At 41.1% G+C, this 23,085-nt stretch overlaps 1 protein-coding gene across 1 annotated transcript in view; it reads right to left on the reverse strand.

The window, feature by feature from the left end:
• LRRTM4 (leucine rich repeat transmembrane neuronal 4) overlaps positions 1 to 16,423 on the reverse strand; it is a 231,315-nt gene extending 214,892 nt beyond the window's left edge. Inside the window, exons 1-2 of the mRNA XM_009319530.1 lie at positions 16,410 to 16,423; positions 12,791 to 14,337 (exon numbers count right to left, since the gene is read on the reverse strand). Coding sequence (XP_009317805.1) covers positions 12,791 to 14,337; positions 16,410 to 16,413 — 1,551 coding nt within the window. The 5' untranslated portion in view covers positions 16,414 to 16,423. The remainder of the gene's footprint in view (positions 1 to 12,790; positions 14,338 to 16,409) is intronic.
• Between the last annotated feature and the right edge of the window lie 6,662 nt (positions 16,424 to 23,085).

Here is a 23,085-nt window from a genome sequence, read left to right on the forward strand (position 1 = left end):
GAAAGACCAGTAGAGAACTCCAACACAGAGCAAAGCAGGACCATGAATTAGAGATCAGCAGTCGGAGACCTAGTCGAAAACAGGGTGAAAGGAACAGGAGGAGGAGAGATGTGCTGAAAAGCGCTTACTTCAGCAGTTTAGATAAATATATATTTTCCTATAATGATTCCATTAAAATGTAATTTTCTTGAAAGCTAGGAGTGGGGCTATTTCAGTGTGCAAGCCTCCACGTGATCTTCTGTGGTTTTGTTTGTAACTGCTCTTCACTGAGCTGGATAACACACACAGATATCCTCAGCCACATATTAAATACCAGATATGTCATCCTCTCAGATTAGCTTAATGTCATTGTGAAGAAAGGAATGATTTTAACAGCTGGACAAGTTATTTTTCACTGTGAAGGTTAATAACCTTTGGAACAAATTATGAGAGAAGTGGAGTTTCCTCTCTAAGTCCTCAAGCGACTCTCTGGAGGCACTTTTTAGTCAAAAGAAACTATCGGTTTTATAAACAGTGTAACTTGGGGAAGTTTTGTTGCCTTTGATATACAAGGCGACAAAGCAGATGGCTAACTGCCTCTTCTCCACTTAAAATTGTTTATGTGTATCAGGGTAAAATATCCCCCTCCAATCTTCATTAGACATGAGAGGTAGTGAAATACGAAATGTTAAGCCTACCTTTTACTTATAACCTATGTGGAAAACTCACTGAAGCAACGTTAATTCTAGTCCCTTGTCTATTACAGAAAAACAAAGAAGTCTGGACCTTGTTCTCAGAAGCTAATATAATAAATGTTTGGGAGCCAATCATAAATAGAAAAAGGTTAATCAATTCCTCAGGTTGTCGAAGCTTTGTGCACACTGGGACTCTTAATATATTCAACAAAGAAAATACCCACAGATTTTGTTTTCAAATAAAAATTTCTAATAATTCAAAATCACCAGTGGGTTGCTTTCTTTTTCGATTTGTACAATTTGTGTTCCAACTGCAAAAACACACGAACTGCCTTCATTTCCCCATTTCACTTTGCATGTGACATTGATGTGGCTTTTTAAGCCAGAAGCCTAATATATGATTTAGAGGCTTCTGGAAAAGAAAATGATAATGCTGGGGAAAGAAATGGATCAGAAATTTACATTAAAATCATGCAATTTCACTGCGCCGCAGAAAACTACTGGGACAAGGGAGCACCTGAGTAGCTGTAAGTAAGTCTCTGTTGCATCTGAATATGGTATAGACATTTTGAAAGAACTAAATAGGCATGTGCTAATACCACACCAAGACAAAGCAGACCACTTCAGACTGGCTTTTATGCTAGGAACAAAACAGAGTCAGTAGGAGTCCCTTGAGGCTCCAGACAATACTTTTTTCTTTCATGTTGAAGTAGTAGCTAAAGCCCCAACCCTATTCTGTTAGCCACCATGTAGGAAGAGAGTGAAAGGCAATCCTCCCCAGCTGACCCTCAGTGTAAGTAGATGGGAGGGCAAAGACTAAAAGACTACAGGAGAAATTTTCAAAGATTTAAGGGTTGGTTTCAATGCTCAAATTCTAATGAAAGTCAACGTGACCTTGCTTTCCTTTTTTCTTTTGACAGTCTGACAGTTTGCAACGGAACGATCTCTCCCAGTTCACACAATAAATTAACAGCAGGGTTTAGAACAGTTCCTAAATCTTGTCACCTCCAGCCAAAGCTGACTGCCGGATCACCTTGCTTTCCAAGTTCACAAGGAGGAAGGACATCCTCCAGTCTTGGAAAGAAAGGTTGAGCTTCCTGCGTAGAAACGCTATCCTATATATTCTTGAGTCTCATTTAAATCTGAATTATGCCAATCAGCATGACACATCTCTATACTCAAGAGTTCAAGTAAGAAAGTAGTATGGTTTCTTTGGATAATTGGAAGAGTAAGGAGGATCCAGAGTAGCAGACTAAGATCTAGCCTTAGGTTCTTCCACAAATTAGAGCTGTAAAAACAGCATGCAGACCTACATTAAAGGGGAGCAATGCATAATTGCCTAAAGGGATTATGCATAACGCAAGCCTGAGGATGTTCCCACTAACATCATTTCTACCTCATTCTCACGCACATGGGACAGAGCTGCTCTGAATCTAGGGAAGATCAAAAGTAGAGCGCTTTGTACAAATTCTTGGTCAACTTCAATATTTGTAGCATTTTTTCCTTCTTGGTACTAAGAATGAAAAGAACTGTAATCAGAGTTTGTTTCCTAACAATGTGTAATCTTATTAAGTTGTTCTGCCGTCTGCCGGTTACAGCACAGCAATTATACACCTTCCCAGGTGAAGGCCTACCACATGGGAGCAACAGAGGAAAACTATGTTAAGAACACTGAGGCTTCTATTTCCACAAAATCTTGGATGAGACACGACATTATAGATGGAAATAAAATTATTACTAAAATGTATTAGTCTTAGGACTTGTTCTGTGTTTTCTGATGTATGTTTGCATGTGTGTGTACACACAGACACTGAACATCTGCCCCGAACTTCAGTACTGCTTAATACACGTTCTGTTAAATTAAATGGATAATGATGACCCAGAAAAATCATTTCTCTCATCTTCACATAATGTGAGAAGTACATGGTAATTAACTAGCCTTTAAGAATGACATTGTCGATTATTTCAGGACAATCAAATAGCAGCAGAGAAATGGAGGCTGAATGGGAAGGATGGTGTCAGATGTACAGTTTAAACAATAGCTGTTTTGCCTGTCATTCATATCAAATTACTGCAGGAGGGGGGGAAAGAAAAACTATTTATAACCTGTCAGTCTCAAGAAACCACAATTATGATGATTTAATTAACACATGGAGAGGCTTCAGGCAATCACATCGTTCTAAATTTAAGAAGTAGCACATTTCAGGCCCAAGATGATTTAGAACATTAACAAATGCTAGTTGAACCAGGGCAAGAATTTGATGGCTTTGTTGGTTCCTTTTAAAGCATCCATCACAGCACAGAGATAATCCAAATGGATGTGTTAGTGAAAGATGAGAGCAGTGAAGAATCATCTGGGGTTTCAGAGGCCATCACACAGAAGGAGAAGCTGATTTTTAACGAGAACTGAGTTTGAAAATGAGCAAAAACACACAACTCAAGTCTATTCATCAAAGACACTCTATGCATTGGAAAAGTCTGGAAAAAAATTGCATGAGGGTGTATGAGAGTGCTAGGCACTAAGAGTGAGACTGACCTTCCCATGGAAGCTTGTGCTCAGTGCCAAACAGGTCCTTCCTTGGTCTGATGCCCAGGAGTTAGTTTTAACCTGTGCACACTGCAATCACAGAACATGGGATGGCCTTTTCACTGCACAAGACTGAGAGTTGGAGCCATCCAATGAACAGAATATTGTCAAAGGTTTCTTAAAACCTAGATTGCAGCACTCACTGGTCACCTCATCTCCTGCAAGGAAATCGCTCTTCATGTCTCCATTTCCTCTTTCTATGCCCTACTTGTTTAGATTACCTGCTGTGTCCTATTCTCCCAGGCACAAAACGATTCCTTCAATATTTCCATACGGTGACTAAACCTGGGAGTTGTCAGTTGCTACCCAAACATAGTCATAGTAATAATACCACCATTACATTAAGCTTACCTTCTTTCACTTTCTATTGCCTGCTTCTTAATTGGATTAAAATACAAGTAACATACAGGAAAAGCCTACTTCTTCCATACAAGAAAAAAAAATCTTGACCAGAGTTCACATAGAACAAAAAAAATGAACCTCCTGCTTTAAAACTGGTTCTTCCATTGTCTGTCAAAAATTGGAGATCGACATTGCTTTTTCTGCAATGTATATTTATATCAGTATGCAGTTGGAAGCATTGCGCACACACCAATGCTGAATGTACCACAAGATCTTTGTACACTACATAATTACTAAGCTCTGCCTGTTGCGATGAAGGACATGCCACATTCCCACAATACATTTAACACAAAGTGACTTAACAACCATCTAGTTTTTCTCCTGATATAACACTTTCGCAGTGTAGTTGAAATGTTCAGACAAAAAAAGACTACATACTTTTATGTGACAAAAGAACATACAAAATTCACTTTCAAATCAAGACTAAGGTCAGCCTTCCCCATTTAGGTCTTCACATAAAGAAAACACATACCCATACAAGCACACATCATCAATGGTCCACCTTTGTTTGTAAATGAACTGATCATTCTAGTTTTCCCCATAGGCTAAAACCAGAAATATTATTTTTCTTTTTACTGTTGTGTATTTCAGAGGAAACTGAATAATACAGTTATGGTGAAAGAACAGGAAAAAAAATGGAACCTTCAGAGCAAAGAGCTGCTGCATAAGATCGTGATCTATGTGATAGAGGAAGTAAAAATTAGGATAATGTTACTTATCTGATGAGTTGTGAGAACTTCAGATAAAAAGTACTATGCAAAAAAGTCCTTGCTTGTTTGTCACACAAAAGACAGAAAACAAAGAAGAGAAGTTCAAGCAACGTCGCAAACTCCTGTCATTTTCTATAGGAAGTTGCCTGCTGACAGAGACACAGCCTTGGACCACAAAGCTTTTAGGAAAGATGGCTTGCTAGCATCCATGAACTTCTCATATTCTAGCCAACTGTATTTAAATGTATCTAAAGAACCACAAAAATAATTCTAAAAATGGCTTGCATGTAATCAATCTACACTTGAACTAAGAAACAATGGTGGAGATTTTGCTGTAGCTAGAATATACCCCAGATGGTGAGAGATTATAGATGCTCAGCAGTTTCCGGCCTTTCTTGGCTTCCCCATTCTTGCAGGTGGAACAATTCCCATTCAAGTGCCCATGACAACAGTATGACTGATATCTCTACCAGGAAGAGCTTTCTATTTCCTTGTGACTTAAAAAGGCAAAGACCTCAAGTTGTGCCAGGGGAGGTTTAGATTGGATGTGAGGAAAAATGTCTTTACTGAAAGAGTAGTTAAACATTGGAACAGGCTGCCCAGGGAAGTGGTTGAGTCCCCATCCCTGGAGGTATTTAAAAGACGTGTAGATGCGGCACTTAGGGACATGGTTTAGTGGGCATGGGGGTGTGGGGTTGACGGTTGGACTCGATGATCTTAGAGGTCTTTTCCAACCTTAATGATTCTATGATATTCATTAGGCCAAGAAGCCAATATTCCCATAAAGTAACACCCTCTCACGCCATCCCTTCGCTGCATGCTCTGGCTTCTAACAAATTGGGAATTTTGCAGCTAGGAACAGAGGTGACAACTCCCAGGAAATCCCTCATATTGATCCAGTCACCTTTTTGTGTAGATGAAGAGATCTACAAGCAATCTAAGCTTATTTGGCTGCACAACAGGCAGATGTGATAAAACCTGATTAGTGTCAAAAATGTTTACTGCTGCAGACTATCTGCGTTCAGTCCTAAAATACCTGGCTTGAAATGACCAAATACCAGGATGTTAGTAGCACTGCAAACACAAATCACACAGGAATTTTTCATGTCAAAATGTTTACAACATGGATAGCATGACAGAGGGCTGCACACTTCTGTATGCCAAGCAGCCCCTGCTAGAAAAGCATGCCATCTCCTGAACATAACGGGTAGACCATCTCAATGGAAGTAACACACCTGCACAGCTGAGACCTGAACTGCAGTCCCAAAGGCTTTGAAACCTATAGGTCTCTTCTACCAGGGGCAGATTGTCTGCCAGAAGGAGTATGTGTCTAGGAACATCACTGTCAAGAAGCAGAGTAAACCAGCACATACATAGGTCTGGTTATTTCCAGCACCCAGACCAGCTCAGATAGCTCTGTGCTGTAACAGCCTGTGTAGTTTAGGTAACACTTAACATCAAGAATCAGGGCAACTCTATTATTCTGGAGGAGAGTCTAAGGAACGTTTCCGGCAGCAGCATACTTACTAATAAGATTGTTTGCCCCTTCTAGAGTGTGGGTTTTTCTTATTTTTTTTGTGTGTGTTTAAAAGAAAAAAAAAAAAACCCAACAAATTAATAGGTTCAACAGATTTCTTTGCTATTTCTGTTAGCGTTCTCCCTCCTGGCATGAGCTACATAATTGACTAAAATCGATTTTTTTTCCTCCTCCTTAAAATAGTGGCAACACATCACAGAGTTTAAGCAAAAGCAGAAGAAGGGGCGAGAGAAAGGAAAAGAGAGATGGAAAGGGCAAACTGCTTCTGTCACAATTCCAGCAACGCAGGAATCCTTCATAGGGCCTGAGCAACGATTATAACAGGAATACAAGTATTTTCTTCTCTTGTACAAAGCTTTTGCAATGCAGCATCCTCTCCATTCCAGCAGTCCTCACTGTGCGTAACTCAAACCATGAAGTTTCTAGAAAGTGGTGAAATTAGGGGAAGTAGAAAAAGAGGTAATGAGAAGGCAGGGAGGATGATAGTCAATCAGTTACCCTCCCGGCTGGACGTTGTGTTTAAGACTATGAATCCTCAAGTGCAATTTCAGAGTTCTGTCAATTAACTGTCAGCCTCTGGATGAGACCTAGGGGAGCAAATGTAATGCCTGAAACGTGGTTAGGAAAGTTCCCAAGCCTAAGTGAAAATTTGGGAGATGAGGGTTCAGCGTCTTCCTTTGCCACTGATTTATCTGCATTATCATTTATCCTCAGAAGTTTGCAGATGACCCCAAGCTGAGTGGTGCGGTTGACACACCCGAGGGACGGGATGCCATCCAGGGGAACCTGGACAAGCTCAAGAAGTGGGCCCCTGTGAACCCCGTTAGGTTCAACAAGGCCAAGTGCAGGGTCCTGCACCTGGGTTGGGGCAACCCCCGGTATCAATACAGGCTGGGGGATGAAGGGATTGAGAGCAGCCCTGCCAAGAAGGACTTGGGGGTACTGGGGGATGAAAAGCTGGACACGAGCTGACAATGTGCGCTCGCAGCCCAGAAGGCCAATCATATCCTGGGCTGCAGCCAAAGCAGCGTGGCCAGCAGGCCGAGGGAGGGGATTCTGCCCCTCTGCTCTGCTCTGGGGAGACCCCCCCGGAGCACTGCGTCCAGCTCTGGGGTCCTCAGCACAAAAAAGACATGGACCTGTGGGAGTGGGTCCAGAAGAGGGCCACGAAAATGATTGGGCGATGGAACACCTCTGCTATGAAGAAAGGCTGAGAGAGTTGGGGTTGTTCAGCCTGGAGAGGAGAAGGCTTCGGGGAGACCTTCTTGCAGCCTGTCAGTACTTAAAGGGGGCTTATAAGAAAGATGGGGGCAAACTTTTTAGCAGGGCCTGTTTTGACAGGACAAGGGGGAATGGCTTTAAAAAGGGGGGTAGATTCAGCCTACACATAAGGAAGAAATTTTTTACGTTGAGGGTGGTGAAGCACTGGCCCAGGTTGCCCAGAGAGGTGGTGGATGCCCCATCCCTGGAACCATTCAAGGTCAGGTTGGATGGGGCTCTGAGCACCCTGATCTAGTTGAAGATGTCCCTGCTCATTGCAGGGAGGGTGGACCAGATGACCTTTAAAGGTCCCTTCCAACCCAAACTATTCTATGATTCTATGATCTCAGAGCAAATCACTTTCAAGGTCTCAGCAGCACTGGCATTGCAAGACCAAATTTCAGACAAGCTAATCTCTCACCCAGGCACCTGAATAAAGACTGAGTAAGACTTTCAGAAGTGTTCAGCATCCTTCTGCAGCTTCCTTTTCAAATTTACAACCAGTGTCTCAATTGCTGCTGATGCACAGCTGGCTGACTTCTTCCAGAAATATGGCCAATCATTTTGGTAATATCTTTGGGAAATCTCACACTGTACAAGTGCTGAAGCCAGGAAAATTTGCCCCTCGGCATTTATTGCAACATCACTAGTACTGTTAGAGCACAAATTTCTGTATACTGATATTATACGTGCAATAACAAGTATGCATTGCTAACAAAGCCTCTGAATGGTAACAAACACAAATTTCTACTTTTGGTCCTAATCCTGAAGACATTTCTAAAATTTACCTTCTCCTCAAACCTCTCACTGGCCCTGTGTCTAAGATTTCACCTCTGAGCCACTTCTGACGTATTTCTTCCAGATATACTGCACTGAGGAAAAGCACTAGCAGCTTAGCCTTTGCTTACTCTCCCAATACAAACATAGAGCTTATGACAGAGTTTCATGAGATTGATTCACCCTCAGTTTACAACTCAAGCAAGAATTTACAGTCCATCTATAAACACACAGAGGTGGAGAAAGAGAGGCAGAGGAGGAGCCATAGCGCAGAAGGATATGAGAAAGCTAAATTAACAATGCCCACCCTACAGTGTTCGAAAACAGGGTCACTGGAAAGACAACCGCACGGTTTTGGCCTTAAAATGATGACAGTAGTAACAATTACTGCTTCCCATACTCCTCACCTCCCATATTCTTCTCTCTGTAATGCACTACCTGTGGTATCACCTTCCTTTTGCATTCCCCCAAGCTATGATGAACTTACACCCCTGCCATGAAGTCCTTGCTGAGTATGCCTTTCAAAAACATCAGGCTGATGACCAAAGGAAATACAATCACTACTCTTAAAAAAAAAAAAAAAAAGAAATATTCTGCCAGTCATTGAGTCATTTCTCACACAAGGTCGCAATACCCCAGAAGCTCATGCTTGGCCCCTGAGCAGCCCTTCCAAAGTTGAGTTACAAAACCATGAACGCCCTGACTGAACTGGAACCTTGGACTAGGCAGTATCTGGGCCATGGAGATTATTTTGTTTTTTCCTTTTTGCATCTTGTTCAAAACAACACAATAATAGTGTTTAATAAATAAATAATAAACAACAGTGGCATATCAACATTTCCTTTTAAATTAGGCTCAAAAGGAGGAGGTCAACAGCAGCCCACCATGTCTGCATATGTTATATTCCTTTATCAATCTGCTACTTCTCACTGGCAAGAGGGGAGGAAGCAGAATTCAAAGGGAACATAATTTTGTGTGACTGATTTAGCATGTATGAATACAAGTGACAACTGCCCTGGTTTTCACTCCAATGGAAAACCCAGGAGCATCACAGCAGAGATGCACTTGTATGTGAACAGGTGGGCTTGTTTGTCAAGCGCTGGGGTACGGCTAGACATTGAGAAGCAGAAGTGTAAAAAGTAACCTCACAGGGTCTGTGTCAATCGTCTCTCAAAGGGTTTCACATCAACTGTGCTCAGTTAACACCGAAAAGATGTTCACTTGTTTGGTTGGTTGTTGTTTGTTTTGTAACTGCCAGCCTGAGAAACGGGAGATGAATAACCTTCCAGTAGAAAGAAGGAAACATTTTCGTAGCAATGTTCCTTCTCCCCATATACCTTCATAGTGTGCTATATACAGATATCCTGTGTGTGATATGTATGAAATACATATTACAGCTTGGTTTATGAAATTGCTTTTTATGGCTCCCAGATCTTCAGCAAATGTACAAATAAATATGAAAGAGAGAGGGAATAAGATGCACATGCACAAAGCAAAGCAAACACCAAAATGAGATAGCAGCAGTCTGCTAACTGGATGGTGAGAGCCAAAATCATAAGCATCCAGTTATTTTAGAAACCTTTGCCAATAGACTAAATAGAATACCATAGGCCAGGTGTCAGTGATTATAATCCCACTGATGCCAAGAGAGTTGCTCCCATTTACAGCAAGCCTGACTTTGGCTCTCTCTCTGTAGTACAAGAAATAATTCATAAAGCATGGACGTGAAAAAGCAGCCATACAAACCGGACCTGCAACTCCCCTACTTGCAGTGTAAGGACCCTACGCCTCTCCTACGCCTGTGTTGATTTGTTCTATGCTAGAAATCTCGCTGAACTTAAAACAACAACAAACACCGCCCCTGCTCATGTGCATAGCTGCTGTGAAAAAAAGAACCTGCATAAATACCTAAGCGTGCTATTTCAAGGCCAGTTCTGCCATGGAAAACAAGTGGCTTATGGATGAGCTGGATACTTCTAAAAACAAAATCATAACTGTGAACATAATAGGCATGCTCACACGACCTTAGGCCACACTCAGAAACCACTCGTTATCACCCAACTACCGGCAACAGAGTATGCTCAGGCATCTTTCCCAAGTTAAAACAGAACTAAGCCATCATTTCTTTCCTGAAAGACACACAATTTTTGGACACCTTAGCTGCTTACAGGTGTGTGTGGGGGTAGACATGTGAAAGCAGACAACCATTTGAAAAATATTACTTAAAAAAATAAAATCAATAAACTCGTAAGCAATGAATTCTGAAAGCCCGCCTGCCTTCATTGTGATAACCAGACACTCTTCTCCCCTCTAAGTGGTCCTTTTTTGGGAGAAACCTCAGCCTGAGCACAGTTGAATGAGCAAGTCGGATTGACAGGAGGATGGGCCTGAGCTATGTCTCACTTGTACAAAATAACAGTTTTCCCACAAGTATGTACATCTGGGTAAATTAGTAAATAATGAGATGTTCCATTTTCTTTTTTTTCCCCAAACATAAAACCTTTCCACTGCTGAAGACGCTACAAGGATTTTTTTTCTTACCATTTTTAAGTACTGTACAGTGCATATCTATCCTTTTACAAGTGGAAACTTGTAGCTATGGAGACGAAGAATGTTAAATCCAAGCTGAAGATAGTATTTCAGTGGGGGCTTATGGTTGCTACATGTGCCTTCAATGTTCTGCTGTTTTCTGTCTCCTGAAGTCTTCTGTACTAATGGCCAATGCATACTAAATCACCACGCAAGTACGGAGTGTACTTTCTACCAGTCGCAGCCTGGGACAGCACTATCATGTTCAGTACGGTCTTACTGATTTACACCATAACCAAGAATCCCACAGACAACACGATAAACAGCTTGAGTTCTGCAAAGCCGTGCACCAGCTTAACTTAACCTGAACAGAGTAGCGGAATAAAATTGTTCTGGTACTGCGATAGCACATGGAAGCCAGGCGAACTGGGGTCCCCTTGTGTTTAATGCTGTGTGTAACAACTGACATCAACATGAAGAAATTATGCCACCTTGACCTTCTGTTACTAGACCTGGTAGGACTCTTCAACTTTTATTTATCTGCCACAATCCAAATTATCCGAATTTCAGTTTCCCAAACAACATCACATATTCCCTATCTTCTGTGCACTACGATCATGATCCAAATTCCGTTACAGATTATGGTTTCATTACATGGATTTTCAGTTATGGCGTGCAGATTCAGCTGTCTTCCATATCATCTTGGTGTAAATTAAACAGCATTTTATTCAAGCTAATGAAACTTCAACGGTGTTAAACTTGAGCATGAAGAGGAGACAGCCTTTCAGGTCAAATTAATGCTCCTTGTGACAGCCAGTGAAAATTCAAAATAGCATAGTTAGTATCACTTACTTTCTACTTGTGCTCCTAACAGGAAAAAAAAAAACAACCCATCTTCATTCACATGATACTGGTAGAAATGGCAAGGGTATGACAGGTGGTTTTCTTTTTTTGAAGACAACACTGCTCCAGAGAAAGCAACCCCAAAACGTACACTGGTTTTTTTCTTTTTCTTCCCCTTAGCTCCGTGGTCCAAAATCAGCTAGAGATTTCAGGTGCCAAATATGAAACATCTTAAAGATGCCCTATTGTCAGAAAGCGAAAACATCCGCTTTTAAAAAATCAGGATCCTAGAGCTGCAGCCTGCTCAACACTTGCTCATCTTTAACACACCTTTCACACTACCTGGCTGTCAAAGACTTTGGTCAAAATCTACTGTAGTCAAACCCAATTTGCATAAATGGATATGAATAAATTTCAACAGGCACATTAAGCACTCTCAGGTAGGATGTCCACAACCAAGGAAGCAAAATCAACCACGGTCCCCTAATACCACATCACGTGCAGGATTAAGTAACTAGTACTGAAATGTAATTGCGCAAATCCTCCTCACCAGGTATAAATAAGCAATGGCATTCACAAGTAAAAACACTTCTTACATACACATTAATAGAGTCATTGACAATACAGCAAGGAAAAAATACAGTATTTTCTTGCCAAAGCTGAAAAATAGACAAAAGAAGCACTGAGAGCTTTTCCTATTTGTATTTCCCGTGTTGCTGAGTCAAAATCACAACACAGCCTGAAGTGCATGAAATTATTAACTCCAGTAGAATTGTCTCTCAAGCTAAGCCTTCACTGATCACTAAAATTAAATAAAAAACCCGCAAGAATCGCCCTCTCCCAGCCCAGATATTTGCAAATGTACTGTTTGACTTAGGGCCTTTACAAGGCTCGAGTTCAGAAGAGCTAGTAAGGCAGCTTGTGTGCTCCTGCTTCTCCAGGAAAACAAGCACGTGCTTAACTCTAAGGATGTGCTGCAGCCCTGTTGTCCCCTGGTTTACTTGTGAACCAGACAGAAAATGCAGAAAATCTTTGGCGTTATCTTTAAATAGGCCATAAACCCCTCAAGATTTGACGTGGGGTGTGGAGTAAACAGGTTTCCATATTTATTTTTAAAACAGAAAAGGTTCTTAAACTCCTCTGTTTCTATCAATACATTAAAAATGGGACTCTCTTGTAGCCACTGCTAACAAAATGGGTGCAAATAGGAGGAGAATAACACACCAGATGCCTTTACCATAGGTTTTTACTTCAACAATCTATTTTTTTTTGCAAGTCTGAATTATTCAAAATAATCACCATCACTTCCCTCACTGTTGTTATTTAATGAGATAACCTTTCATACTGAGCAAACCCAAAAGCAAAAAAATCTCATTAATCTTTCTAGTGTTTAGAGACACCTCAAGAGCTTCAAACATTTACCTCTCCTTCCCAGCAGCTGAAATGGTTTTAGGAGGATCATGGTTCATACCTCACATTCCCTGGAGCCAGAGATGGTATACGTGCAGGGCCCAGATCCATTAACCGATACATCCATGGTCTCAGAGTTTGTTGGCTTGTAGTCCACGTAATACTCCTGTAAAGGGGAGTTCATTTGCCTTTCAGACTCTCGGGCCTTTTTCCTGCGCCTCTTCATGAGAGAGTGCTGCTGGAGCTGTTTCATGCTGGCTGGATAGCGCTTCCACGACACGTAGATAACCAACAAAATCATGGCCACAGAAAGAAAGAGGGCCACGCTCCCAGCGATTATTTTGTGAAAGGAAACGTGCTCATACTCTGGTTCCACTCCAGGTGTTGGGAGGTCTGCAGAAGGGCTCGGCATAGCAGATGTTGGCTGATTGCTTTCAAGTTTGGAAATGGTAGGTTTAGGAATGAAGACAGGTCTCGGGGGGGTTTTGGGTGCCTGGTATGACCTTTCAGTAACCACCACCTGAATTTCAGCACAGATATTATATGTTTCCACAGCATCGCTCACTTTTTCACCCTGGATATGTTTAGGGCCTGCACATATCATAGTGCTTTCTTTATTTCCCTTGAAATTCTTAAGCCAAGTAAACAGAGGACAAATGCTTCGAGTACATTCCCACATATTTCCGGACAGAGTGATGGAGATGAGCGAGATCCATGTATTGATGGTCTCCTGAGAGATGTTGGTGAGTTTGTTGGAATCCAGGTTCAGCTTTTGCAAGTTGGGGAGGCACTGGAAGGTCCCAGGCTCTATCCCTGTAATGTCATTTCCTGATAAATCCAAGTTGTGCAAGGAACTCCAAGTCCACGTCAACCCTTGGCTAATAGACCGGATCCTATTCCACTGCAAATAAATCGAGCGAAGGTTGAAGAGGCGTGGAAAGTGGGCAAAATTGATCTTAGAAAACTGGTTGTGCTCCAAGTGGAGCTCTGTCAACTTCAAAAGGCCAGCGAAAGCATTACGGGATAAGCTCCGCAGGCGGTTGTAGCCCAAATCCAGAAAGTCAAGGTTTCGGCAGTCTTGGAAAACTCGGATTGGCACAGTTTTCAGCGAGTTAGACCGCAAATGCAAGATCAAGAGTTTACGAAGGCCCTTGAACTGCTCAGACTGCAACACCTGCAACTTGTTGTAAGAGAGGTCCAGATTGCGGAGGTTGGGGACTGGGTGAAATGTTTTGTTGTGCAGATGGGTAATTTTGTTGGAGCTTAGAATTAATTCCTTCAGCCTGCGGATCCCCTGAAATGCATCCTCATCCACAGAGCTGATGTAATTATGGTCAAGATAAAGCCATATGAGCTGATTCAGGCCCGCAAACTGATTTGATTTAAGCTTCTGAATGCTGTTGTACCGTAACGATAAGCCTTGAGACCCTCCAGAAATATTCTGAGGGATGTCTCTGAATGCATGAGATTCGCAGTACACAATCTTGCCATCGCATCTGCAGTTCTTGGGGCAAGCTCGCTGAGCCCCCGCAAGCATAACAAACAGCACCATAGGAAGTAGCACTAACACCACGCTCATGCCTCTCAGCTGCTTAATTAAATGGAAACCTACAATATTAAAAAGAAAACAAATGTGCATTGGAAAGCTATTAAAATAAATCGCCAACAGATTACTAACGTCAATGGGGTTTCTAATAAAGCATTAGTGAAGCAGTGGATTTTGAAGACAACCTGTTTGCCTCCCATCTTGCACTTTTTGTTGTGTAAATGCCTGTCCTTTGAGTTTCTGGCTTGCCATCTCCCCTACCCGCACCATCACCAGTACTACTCTCGTTATTATCACTTTTGTGTGATTTATGATCCCTTAGAAGGACCAAGAGCCTGTTCTCTATCTGCTTTTCTCCTGTACATCATCTCTCAATGTAGCTGGTATATCCTCATCGCTAGATGCTGAGGTTTTAACAATAAACATATTTGTCAAGTCACTGTGCTGAATGCTCCATAGTGCTGGAAAGGAAATGAGCCAAAGCTTCTGGTATTTACGTGCTGCTAAACGTGTTCTTTAATAAAAGCAATTGCAAGTCCAATTCCTCCAAAAATTACTGCAAAAAGTGAGAAATCTACTTATCATAAAGTTTGATCCATCTTTAAAATATGTATTTATTGTAAAATTAAACAGTAAGTAAAGGCTTTACTTTTTGCATCGAGTGATTTGTTTTTAAGAGCAGGTTTACTCATTATTTTTATGTACCTAAAATATACAAATAGATGCACAGAAACAAAGTACAACTATATAGAGAAGTATACCATATAACGCTAGTATGGGACCTCAATACCAAGATAACGGTAGAAGACATATTTCTTTAAAATGAATCGTAGTCTTAACACATATTAAAGTTATCTACATGTAGCTGTGAATAGCTAAGCATTTATTATTTTGTATAAACATTATATACTCTATGAAAATATACACACAAATACTTACATATAAACACTGCCTTAGGAGCAGCAAAGCACAGAAAGTTTAAAGGGGTATATTTCTGTTTCAACTCCCCTCTCTCTTCCACAGCAATACTGGTTTTAAGATTTTGCATTTGAGATGTCAACTTCACCATATAGTAGCAATGCTGTTACGTGAAGACAGTCACATTTACCACATTCTTTGAATAATTATGAAAGGGGGTGGAGGGGTTGTCAGAAAATCCAACATACATACGCACGCTTTCCTTAGCCTGTAATAATTTTAGGACCGGTGCCTCTGTCCAGAGTTGCAATCTTGCTAAGAATTCAAATGCATTCTTCCAACAGGGAATATTTTAAGGGCCGGTATCTCCTCGATAAATAATTACTTTGTTATTTGTCACACACACAAAACCAACCCTGTGCTGCAGTTATTTAATCCAATTTTAAACCAATGTGCAATGTGCAAAATAATTCCTAATCTAAAATGCCCCTGACTGTGTGTCTCTGCCTTTCACTTTAACGATTAGATTTTTAATTTAAATCCTCATCTTTTGCTACTGCCTATGTGCCAGCAGCAGCCAGCTAGAAATATGTTCTGGCTGTTACAGACTTGGGGGCTGGGGGGAAGGAGGGAGGGAAATAAACCTGTCACACTTGAAAAAATAAGACTGGCAAATGACTGCTGGAAATGTAGCAGCAATATTAGGGGTATCTTTTGAAAGACCAAACAAGCCTTTTCAAAACCACCTATACAACAAAATCACCCCCTCCCCTTTGCTTCCCACATACTGCAAAGTGTTAACAGTCCTTTCTGACAGCCTGAATAATACCACCACAGGCTCATCGAATATGAATATAAACCCAGAAAAAATTTGGTGTGAGCGTGCCTCATGCATACATGTACTTATCTATACGTGTGCAGGTGCGTGGGTGGGTTGTACAGACAGCGAAGAACTCTCCACAGTCCTTAACTCGGTGCAGGCATTTACAGATTAATTACATATAAAACCACTGCAGGAGGAAAAGGTGAGTATGTGCGGGCGGGGGGGGGGGGATACATGATCTAAAAATACAATAGCAAGTACAGTGAGTCACCTGGCAAAGGAATGCACTGCTGCTGTTTAGACTGTTTCCCCTTCTTGAACAGCTAATAATCCAACTGAAAAAATATACCATACAGCTGCAGCTGTGCTAACAAACAAGAAAAGTTCACTTACCCATCCTTTTGTCATCAACAGACGTCCTCCTTTTCCTTTCTCCAGCTGTTTTCTTCTCTCTCGTTCCTTTTTTGCTTTCCCTTTGCCTCTCTCTCTCTCTCTTTTTAAAACTGGTCTCTTTTCTTTAAACCATCAGAATCTTCATGTCACAGCACGGTTGCCACTCACATCACCGCCATCCAGCGTGCATGCCAGTAACCCACACAAAGTTCCCTAGAGAGGACAAGCAAGAATTTTGGGGATGAGGAAGGGAAAGGATAGGGAAGGGGTTGGGGGTGGGGAAGACAGGACGAAGGATGGGGGGAGTGTGTGGGGGGGTAGGGAGGGACTCTAAGCTCTGAGAGCCGTTGTGTAAGTCATCAGAGAACCATCGGCATTAAGTGGCAATCAGCAAGTAAAAGCTATAGCAGACCACGAAGGTAAACCAACTTCTCTGGGAGAAATAAAAAAATCTTTCCCGGTACCTAGCATTTCTCATTCTGCTGCCTTTTGCCGTTCCCAGACACAGCAATCCATCCTCCAGCTTCCGAGCTCCTGAAGCAGGCAGGCCTCCTATGCTGTGTAAGACTCCAGTTTAAAAGCTACGCAGGATAGGTTTATCCATTTAGCTGGTCAGGTTTAAAGTGTTTTGTAGCTGTGCTGAGAGGCAGCTCTTGTCTAATTCAGAAGGCTTTCCAGAGAGTGATGATGCTTTGGAGCTTGTTGGTGCTAATGTTCTAGTTTGTGATACACTGAGTGCCCTCCACTGGAGAAAACAGATCGCACATTAAAGGCATGAACAAGTGATCCTGTCATTGCTATGCAGACTTTCTTCCTTCAGAACAGAAAATTAAAGACACAGTATTGCCTTGCCCACCGTCATCCCTCCCCTGACCCCTTTGCCTTCCCTAGATTATTAAATGTTTATATTGTGGATTTTCTGGCAGCCAGTGTAAAACGCTGAATAAAACACCTGTTCCTTGGGTATTTGGCAACCCGATCTTTTCCTAATCCACCTGACCTGTATATTTTTCTTGGGCAAATTCTAAACTGTTTTTATTTTCCCGTATTCACAGGGTGAGAGTAGCAAAAGGAATGTTTGCAGATTAAAAGTGAAAGTTGTGTTAAAGGGTTGGGGGGGGGCGGGGGGGCAGGAAACGTACAAACTAATCATCCAGGCAAAAGGCATTTAATTGCATGCACCAAATCCAAATGTAAACATACTGAAAACAGCTTGCTGCCTCTTCTTTAATCTAAGTGCTTTTTAGTCAGAAAAATACCGAGTTTGAGAAACAATGCAGAACTGAAGCTGCAGAATTAGTGACACATTTTTTCTTCTAAACTCCTCTTCTCCCCCAGCTCTCCCCCATTCAGAAGCGGTGACTTCTCGCAGCCAAGAGTGCTGGTCTGGATTTCAGCAGGCTTCAGCCACAGACCTTGTGGTGTGATCTAGGGTATGATGCTCCTACAGTGTTTCACCTCCTGCTACTTGTCTGGCTAGCTTACTACGGCTTGAATTAATTCTCACCCAGTTCAATAGAAAGATGTCAAAGGGATTTGGAGCAAGTGCAGTACCACACAGAGCTCCTTTGAGTTAGTTCTGGTTAGCCCTATTAACCAGAAGCAGCAGAGAATATAAGCCTCAGCGGAGCCCCACGCAAACACAAACGTACCATTTTCGGTTTCAAAGCAAACTGAGGCTTCTCAGAGGGCAGCACTGTACTGTACTTTAACATTTTTAACCTGGGTTCCTAAAGCTTATATATTTGTGCTGTCTGTCCAGCTGCTCCCTCCTCTCCCTGTGCTACAGACATCAGGTATTTTGAAAACAATTCCCTGCCCAAATCATGAGTTTAGATGCCAAACTGGTGGAAGCACTTTTTATAAAGTCTGTCATGATGTCTAACCATTATGTGTTACTTATTTTTTAAAATATTTTTTAAATATTTCCCCTTATGACTAAAGAGCACCTTGCTTAGCAATTTACAGCCCACATCTCTTGAGGTTTCTGTGTACTACTATTCATAATTCCACTACTATAACAAAAACGAAAACTGCATGAAACTCAAGGCCAGATTCTGAGTTCTTTTATTTTAGTTCCTTATTCCTGGCTCAGATAAAAAAAACACTGCTTGCCCCTGCAATCTATTCCAAATGAAGTCACCCCTGCCCAGCCCCGGGTCCTGGTCCCCTCCAGGATCTCCATCGGAGCAAAAAGGTTGGGACACAGAATGGGCAAAGTAGTTCAACTCCATTTAAAAAAAAAAAAAAAAAATCCACAAAACAATCCATAGAAGGAAACTTTTCATCCCCTATATCTGCATCCAGACTGCAACATCTCAAAGCTTCTGAATAGAAAACCTGGTTTTGTTTGTCCTGTTTTAAGAATTCATTGCTATCTATGGATGAGAGACTGATTTCTGTAAGAAACATCATAATTAATCACTATTTTTACTCTGAATTGGCCAGCAATACACACCTCCCTCAAACAAGATTCAGAACTTACTTATCATAAATGATGTTGAAAGTACTTTTTTTCCATATCTCTATTAACTATGTCTGCATTACAGTCAGTATCATTTTAGCTAACATTCATATTTATTCATGATATAATTTCCTAATAAAGGTAAAAGCTAAAGTGTGCAGTTAGTAGACCTTGTATTGATAATTCTCCAGGAAGAGTCCATTTGAAACTCTGCCAGATCTGAGAGTGAACTGAGGAGAGTGATGTCTAAAGAAACTGTACCGATTTTCAGGGGATGTCTTTTCCTGGATCCTTTGATCCTACGAGAGCTGAAGCAGCATTGTCATAAACTGTCCTACTGCCATATACTTATTGAGACTAAAAAAACCCAACATTGCTACAAAAAGTTTTAAATAATTTTGTTTTCATAAAATCCTGTGATACCGTAATGGAAAATTTCTCAAATTCCAAACCAGAAAATTTTAGTACCTGAGCTAAAACCAAGCAAGTTTTCACTCAACAGCATTAATGCCACACAAACCCTCTTTTTTTTTTCCCTTAATTTTCTGATAAAATAGAAAAAACCACTGCATTTGAACATTTGCTAAAGAGAAAGAAATGGGAAAGTTTTAATCAGTCTAAGTAAGTGACTCTAAAAGGTAAAAAAAAAAAACTCATAGAAGAAAGGAGGATGAAAACGCCTGTTTGTGGTTTTGTTCCATTTCTTTAGAGCAGCAAGAGGTACAAGATCTCTGCACGCAGCTGAAACCTGAAATGTTCTAAGTGCTCAGCTGATCCTTGTCCAACTGGCAAAGTCTCCTGCCACCTGACCAAGAGTTACCTAGATAAATTACCCATACTAAGAAGTTTGTGTCATGGGATCTATAGTTTCTCTTCCAGGACAATGGATCTGTACATGTCTAATTAAGTTTTTGATTAATACTAACAGTTGTGATTATTTTTTTAATGTATATATCAAGTGTATATATATACACCCCGTCAAGTATGCTTGGAATTTTAGCCTTGAGCCTTTCAGCCTACCAATTTGTTTCCATGCACAAATACTTAAAATTAACAACAACAGTAACTAATATTTACGTAGTACGCTGACTTTTCAAAATGTACCAACACCAACAGCCCTCACAACATGCCTGTAAGGAAGAGAAGAACATATCTATACTTTCTTGTAGTATCAGCTATTCAGTTACTGGAGATTTACAGCCCTGAATAACTTCTCCTAGTAGCATCAGCGGTAGAACTACTGCTGGAGGGAAATGAGCTAGTGCTCTGTGGCCAACTTCTTACTTTCTGGTGGAGACCTCTAAGGTTTGCACTGCTCCTGCAGAGTCTATTCAAAATACTCCTTAGTGAGAAAGACATGAGAAAAATAAGCAAACTTCAGAGGTGCTTGGGCCTGTTCATGGTATTGCCGGATCCAAGTTTACAAAGCTCATGACTCGGGCAGCAAATAGCACCTTCTATTCCCCCTTGATCTACTTAGCCATTAGGTTGCATTCAAGTTGCATTTTCAAGGCTTTACAAAATCATTTAGACTTCTTGGATAGATTTAGAGGTTTCAGGCACAAAAAGACCAGTTACAGTTGTCCAGACAGAATATAAAACAGGAATCTTCCCCAAAATATTTCCACAACAGACCCATAACTTCTGCAATGACATCCATTTCATAAAGATGAGTGGCGTTTATTTGAAATCCACAAAGGATCGAAGAGCCACCCAAATCCTGTGCAAGTTGCTGCTGTGTGTAACAATCTGCACTACTAAAGAGTTTTAAGAGTCAGAGCTCTTTGGAAGAGTCTGTGTTCAGGATGAGCCCTGCATCAGTCGCAGCAGTCACGCATAAGCCTTTGCTCCCAACATCTCCTTTTTTATCAGGTGCTAATGTAACCTGCCGATGTGTAGGATAGATCCTCCGATGTGCAACCAAAGACACAACCCTGATACAGCATCTAACTAAAGAAGTTTTGCTCTTTAGTATAACTACAAAGGTTGATATGACTCAAAGTGCAGAATCAGATCATCTCAGCCGTGGTGATCCCAACTTCAGCCTCTGCATCTCATCCAAGATGGCAGATAACACTCCAGGAAAAGCTAGACTCTACACTACCCCAAATACTGGTTTTAGATGCTCTCAAGCTTTTTTCCCAAACCATTATTCTCACAGGCATATCACCTTCACAAAGATGCATTTCCTCTTCGTTTAATTAAGATTTTATTTAAATTTTTCTCAGACATCTAATAACTATTTTCATTTATAAATTTATCTGCTTAGTGACAAATGTCTAATCTCAGCTCTAATTGCTTTTAAGGCATCTAACAGCCTTAGCAAACCCAATCAAAAAATAAACAGGGAGCCCAACAAAACCGATATTTCATATCCTAAGATTAACTAGAACATAACTCCTCCTCAAATGCAAGCTCTGCTTTTCTATCCAAATGCCAATTCCTTAGTTTATACCTCTAACAAATAGTTTGCAGGATCATACATCAGGATTTGCTGGCAGCATGATATAGCCAAAAGATACTTAAGATGTTTACTGCTGTCAACATTTGGGAGACTGAAATGAAAAGATGATTGCAACCACAACAGTTCAACCACCCTCTACGTTAGCTGGGTGTGTGGTGCACTGTACAAAGTGGAAAACAAAATGCTGACAATGTTTTTCTGGAGTAGGTAGAATCCTGTTCTTGGCAGACAGTAGGAAACTAGAATGTGAACAATTAATAATTGGTCTGATTTCAGAAAAGCAAAGGAAATTAAATAGATGTACATGCTCACATCTTTCATTTTCAGAGGAATTATCACAATGACTTATATGTTGTAAAATTTTAGCTAGATGAAACATCCTCACAGCGTGATCATGGCACTGGAGTGCCATATCAGTGCATCTTGGTGGTAAATAGTGTGGGGGTTTGCCCATATAGTAGTCCTCTAGATAAATTTCATCTGAGATTAGAGAAGCTTTTTTCTTTTTTTAAATTCACATCACTGTTATTTGCCAAATAACAACACATCAAGGAATTGATTGAGCAGTGAGAAGGTAATCAATGAGTAGTATCATAGGTACAATATCAACTCTCATTGCAACTGTCAACAAACAAGAAAAAAGCTTGCCTACCAAAAAGATAACAGATGCACACACATGCAAACAGAGTAACTAAATGCAACACGAAACTGTGCTGATGAGCTCAAGATTAAACAACTTCTGCTTCTTTGTTGTATTTGGCTGCAATAAAAAGGGAAACTCCTGCCCCGTGCTGTACTTACAGCAGAATGTATATTCCCTCATGTGCACTACAGCAAGTGGTTCCTCTGTCGATGGCATGACACACCAGCAGTAAGAACAGCCCCAGAGGTTCTAGGCAGCTGGAAGGAGGATTTTTAAGACTGTTCAAATGCTGGGAAATGCAACAGAAATCCAGCAAGAAAAGCTAGGACTAGAAGGCTGAGCCAACAATTTTCAGCACAGGAAGAGGAGGCAGTTAAACAAGAACATAGCACTCGAGGTGATCATCTTATAATGCTACACCAGCTCTCTAGCTCCATCAGCCAGCACCCTTGCTACAAAGCAGGCCAGCTGCAAGCCCAGACTGAAGGAAAACTCCCGTACAGCTCTGTGCCCTCAAGGTGTGCCAGCAACCCATGCCTGCGGAAAGCTCAAAGCCAGGGCAGCACGTTCTCTGCTCTGAGGAAAGGGTCAGATTAAGGCAAAATCTGCAGCAGTGTGAGACTAAGCCGTTAACGAAGACGCATCCTAAAGCTGTATTTATTATGTTACATAGGACACAACACCAAATTTGCTACTGTAATACTTTTTCTGGTGTTATGGTGGCCGTGGCCAAAAGCCCTTGTATGTCTTTGCATTTTAGGATCTACTTTAGTTCAACAGTAGCTAACAGAGTAATTTTAGAATTGGTATTTTGTCTTTTATCAAAGATTCTGTCAGTGCTCATTCTCCCCCCTTCCTCTCCTTTTGCCTTCAGAACATACGCATTTCGAATTGTTATATGGCATATTGATCTCCCAAAAACTAGAAAATGGAGTTCTCTTGCATCAGTATTTCAATGTATTTTTCTCTTTCTCAACAGTCATTGAAAATATTGCCCCCATACAAAGAAAGATATATGGTCGCAGTTTTGTAGGCATAACTGTAAAGAAAAAAAAAAATCTCTTTCACCTTCTGTGCTGGGGAGCAGTCTGGACAACCTAAAAGA

Source organism: Pygoscelis adeliae, unplaced genomic scaffold (assembly GCF_000699105.1).
Source record: "Pygoscelis adeliae isolate BGI_AS28 unplaced genomic scaffold, ASM69910v1 Scaffold372, whole genome shotgun sequence".
In the NCBI taxonomy this organism is placed as follows: domain Eukaryota; kingdom Metazoa; phylum Chordata; class Aves; order Sphenisciformes; family Spheniscidae; genus Pygoscelis; species Pygoscelis adeliae.